A 4,320-nucleotide genomic window follows, 5' to 3' on the forward strand; every position below is an offset into this window, starting at 1 on the left:
AAAGAAACTGAGGTCAGTATCAAGAGTTTAATCTTCATCCTAGCTTTCATATATTCGATGCGATTAATGTGCAGAAAGTTTTGCTTATAAGAGTAGAAAAAAACTCACTTGGAGAAATACTACATTTTTTTTTCTAATCTTTCTCTCTAAAAGCATAGTTGCATTTCTAAAACATGCCCATTTATCTCTTTGTCATTCCCTCAAAAGACACGGCCGAAGAAGACAAAAAAAGAGAAAATTTCATGATCAAGAACATGATAAAGATTCAGACCATGCGAGAACTGGGACCGAGTTTCTCAAGCAAATGAAATGAAGCAGCAACAAGAAGAAATAGAGAGAGAAAACCCTGACCTGGCGGGTCGGCCGGAGCATGTCTTTCTCTCTCTAGATTAGAAGCCCTGGTCGATGAGGTAGTCGCCAAGCCTCTCCACCACCATGTTGCACTGCCCCGGCGCCATCGGCTCCTGATAGATGCCGATGATCAGCGCCATCACCGTCTTCTTCACGCACACGCCGCCTGATCCCTGCGCCGACATGGACATTTCAAATGGGGTTTGAGTAAAATTTTATAACCTATGAATTCGCCATCATTTTCTTTATTATGCGCCCTTACCTTCGTTTTCTCTTTTCTGTTTTATTTTGGGATCAATTCAGAGAAAAGATGGTTCATTTAGTTTTCATGTCATCCGTGTTTAATGTTGGGATTAGATATAGTGCAATGAAAAGAAAAGAAATAAGAAAGTAGACAGAAAAATAAGAATTGCATCTTTAAGCCACAACAGCGTCTTTTTTTTTTAAGAAAATACAGAAGACCAACTGAAGCCGGTGATGAACCTCACAAAAGCGTCTTTAAGACGAGGTATAATAAAAAATAAGAAAAATAAGACAAAATGAGGAAAAGAATAGGTTTTTTCATCTGAGAATGCGTGGAAAAATCGCGTGTTACATCGTAAGGCATGTAAAAAGAGGGATTCAGTACGAAGGAAAGAATGGTTTTTTGTGGAAGAGAATGTGAAAAGAAATTGCATCAGTCACCTTCGTTTAACTATGATTCGACTTCTATTGATTTTGGTAACTCGGGATCCAAATAAAATAAAAAATGGACGAAAAATGAATTTTCTTCTGCGTGTGCTCTTTGTTTTGCTATCAAAGCAATTGGCTTAATTGAATTGCAATCAAATGAGAGAAATGGATGAAACACAAAACAAAGATCTTAAAGAATGTGCATCTACATCTATAAACACAAAACTGAAAGTAAAACATCAAGAGCTTTATAGAAAATGAAGAAGATTCCATTTTTATTTTATCAGCAATTTCTTATCCTTTACATTTTACTAACGCAATGCAGAAGATTGAAATAAATGAGAGGCGCACCTTCTTTCCTCTGATGACGGCTCCAGGCTCTCCCTGGATCACCATATATTTTGTTCCTCCAAGGAACAAGCCAGTTGGAGCAAGGTGACCCGGTTGCGCAAAATCAGTCATGATACCGGCAACCTCTTCAGGATTGATCTGAAAAATTGGAAAAAAACCAGAGAAAACAAACAAATCATAAGTAATCTGATACGATCCTCAACCAATGTCAGGGTTATTTCTGTCTTCTTTGTTTAGAAATTGCTGAATTAGGCTGAAAAATACTCCAGGATGAAATTGAGGTACTTCTATCTCTCTCTCGATCATTCCCCAATAGAGATCTAGATAAGGTCTTTATCATAATCCTTGTCAAGAGAGACAATGATTAAGAAGAAACTAAAATAACGAGTACAATAGGAGCACGAATATTGAGAACGAATACTATGTTTCCGATCTTATATTTTGAATTGCTGAATACTCTATCATATATTTTTTCGATCTTCTGAGTTTCTCCAGCGCAACCAAGGTTGAAAAGATTGAGAAATTCAGCGATTCAAAAACCACCGATCAGGGATTCCTTGAAAAGTTTAAGACTAGTAACCATTTCTATACATTGAATGGATTCGACGAAGGTATTCACAAAGGAAAGAAGGAATTAATAATATATAATCTAAAGAGATTTACTCACGGTAGGCGAATATAAACATTTGCAGCGTCATCTGACTTTCATATACAATCGTACTGTGTTTTTTCTCTGATCTAAGAGATTTACTTAAAGATTCTCAAACAACGTAAAAAAAAACAAAGATCTGCGACATTTTATAAACGATCATTCAAGAGTGATGGCAATTAAGAAACATTCAAGAGGCTGGCAAATGGGTTCTGATGGAACGCCGAGGAAAAAAGAGCAAATAAGATCAAATACGCGACGTAAATTCGCTAGAAAAAAAACAAACACGAAACCAGATGAGGTAAAATCAACGATCGTCCACCGCGGGAGAAAAAAATAAATCAAAAATAAATCAGAAACTGGCGAAAAAAAATCCGCCGTATTCATAGATTCCTTCTCTGATCTAAAGAGATTTACATTAAGACTGCCAAACAACGTAAGAAAAACAATGATCCGCAAATATTCATAGAGGATACACCGTAATCGATGAAAGGAAACAGTTAAAAGTCATTCAAAAAGTTGGAAACGGAAATCAGAAACAGAATAAATACGCGACGATAAAATCATCAGAAAAAAGGAAACACGATAAGGTAAAATCGACGATCTTCCGCCAAAAGAGAACAAAACAAAAACAAATCATTTTCTTCAAATCCCGGCGAAGATCTACCATTACAACAAAAGCAAAATCCACCATTCGAAACAAAATAAATACGCGACGATAAAATCATCAGAAAAAATGAAACACGATGAGGTAAAATCAACGATCCTCCACCAAAACAAAACAAAACAAAAACAAATCAGTTTATTCAAATCCCGGCGAAGATCTACAATTAAAACAAAAGCAAAATCCACCATTCGATCACGTAATGAGAAGTTATAATACCGCGGGGAAGGTCGCACTCTGCGCCCAAACGCTGCCGTCGTGGCCGACGATCGCGGCGGCTGTCAGCGTCTGGCCATCGACCTCGCACAAGAGATGATCGTCCACGTACGTCTGCCACGACATCTTCGATCGTCTTCAACCTTCGATCGTCTTCAACCTTCGATCTCCTTCCCTTCTCCTCCTCCCTCTTTCTCTCTCTCTTTCTCTCTCTAGCCGAGTCGTCCGGAAGATTGTAATATATACGAGGAAAAAATAGCGTTCGGATTCCGCAACCCCTTCCAAAATTATTTTCTAATATTATATTTTTTTATTCCGATTTTTTCTCCCGAGTACCCATCATTTTCTCTGAGTTTTTATTTTACCTCCCCTTTCATTAAATAATTTGACTGAGTCATCTGGAAGATTCCCCGGTTCTCAATTTTATTTCTAAAGTAATACATTTTTTTGCCCAAATACTCGGGTATTTTTCGAAAATTTTCTGAAAACATTTTCTGAAAACATTTTCTCGAAAATTGTATTTTATTTCCAGGGGAGGGGTGTAAATTGATGAAACTCTCCCCTCATTTATTTGCTTCCGGCAATTCAGTTATTTAGGGAAATACATACATAGAGATATTTCCAAAATATGTTTGGAGGTTTTTTTATTAATAATATGATCTTTTTAAAATTATATTTTGTTCCCAGTGTGATTAATTGATAAATCTCTTCATCTCTTTATTTATAGGGTCTGTTATTTTGGGAAATCCATATGCTGAGATATTTCCAAAGCCAATTAGGATTTATTTTTGTATTCCAATCTTTTTACCCAAATATCTGTCGTTTCGCTATAATTGTATTTTACGTCTAATTTGATAAATCTATATTTCGCTATAATTGTTATTTAGGGAAATCCATGTTCTGAGATATTTCCAAAACTATTTTCTAAAATACCGATTCCTTCTCACCTATAGACCCGTTTTTTTTTTCCCATACCACTATTTTACCTCTTATGTGAGTATTTAGAAAAACTATCCCTTTGCCTCTACATAATGAAATAGTTATTGTCGTAATTAGTTTATACATACAGATTTGTCACCATCTGTCAACTTCGATACTATGAAAAACCTTACTTTTAAGGTAATTTTATGTGAAATAATTTTCTAACGAGCAACAATATTCAAAGTAGTTGAACTTTCTGGTTTTTACACAGTCCTGGTATGAGAGACCATTAATTTAAATAGCATATTTATTTCTATTTTCGGCAATTTATTGTAAATCCAATCAGAAAATGTATTTATACATTCTCATGTCCCATGCGTTGATCTGATCATTTCACCTAATTTAGCGCAAAATTATTTGTAAGGCACTGTTTGGGATTGTTTGGTCAACATTGAGACGGCATGATGAATCTTATAAACAATAGTTATTGCTTTCA

General features: G+C 35.6%; 1 protein-coding gene across 1 annotated transcript; it reads right to left on the reverse strand.

The window, feature by feature from the left end:
• Window positions 1-218: 218 nt before the first annotated feature.
• LOC144709408 (profilin-2-like) lies at window positions 219-3,128 on the reverse strand. Its single transcript, XM_078582956.1, has 3 exons — window positions 2,907-3,128; window positions 1,375-1,512; window positions 219-524 (listed from the first exon to the last, which is right to left on the reverse strand). The coding sequence occupies exons 1-3, from the start codon at window positions 3,027-3,029 to the stop codon at window positions 390-392; spliced, it is 396 nt and encodes a 131-aa protein (XP_078439082.1). The 5' UTR covers window positions 3,030-3,128; the 3' UTR covers window positions 219-389.
• Window positions 3,129-4,320: the final 1,192 nt, after the last annotated feature.

The sequence above is a fragment of the Wolffia australiana genome, chromosome 11 (genome assembly GCF_029677425.1).
Source record: "Wolffia australiana isolate 7733 chromosome 11, ASM2967742v1".
Classification (NCBI taxonomy): Eukaryota; Viridiplantae; Streptophyta; class Magnoliopsida; order Alismatales; family Araceae; genus Wolffia; species Wolffia australiana.

Bases quoted from the DNA above. Each gene is read 5' to 3' on its own strand.
- LOC144709408 (XM_078582956.1), bottom strand. From the start codon at position 3,029: ATGTCGTGGCAGACGTACGTGGACGATCATCTCTTGTGCGAGGTCGAT. The intron at 1,513-2,906 runs GTATTATAACTT...CCAATTTTTCAG, and splicing joins AGAGTGCGACCTTCCCCGCG to ATCAATCCTGAAGAGGTTGC. The intron at 525-1,374 runs GTGCGCCTCTCA...ATGTCGGCGCAG, and splicing joins CCGTCATCAGAGGAAAGAAG to GGATCAGGCGGCGTGTGCGT.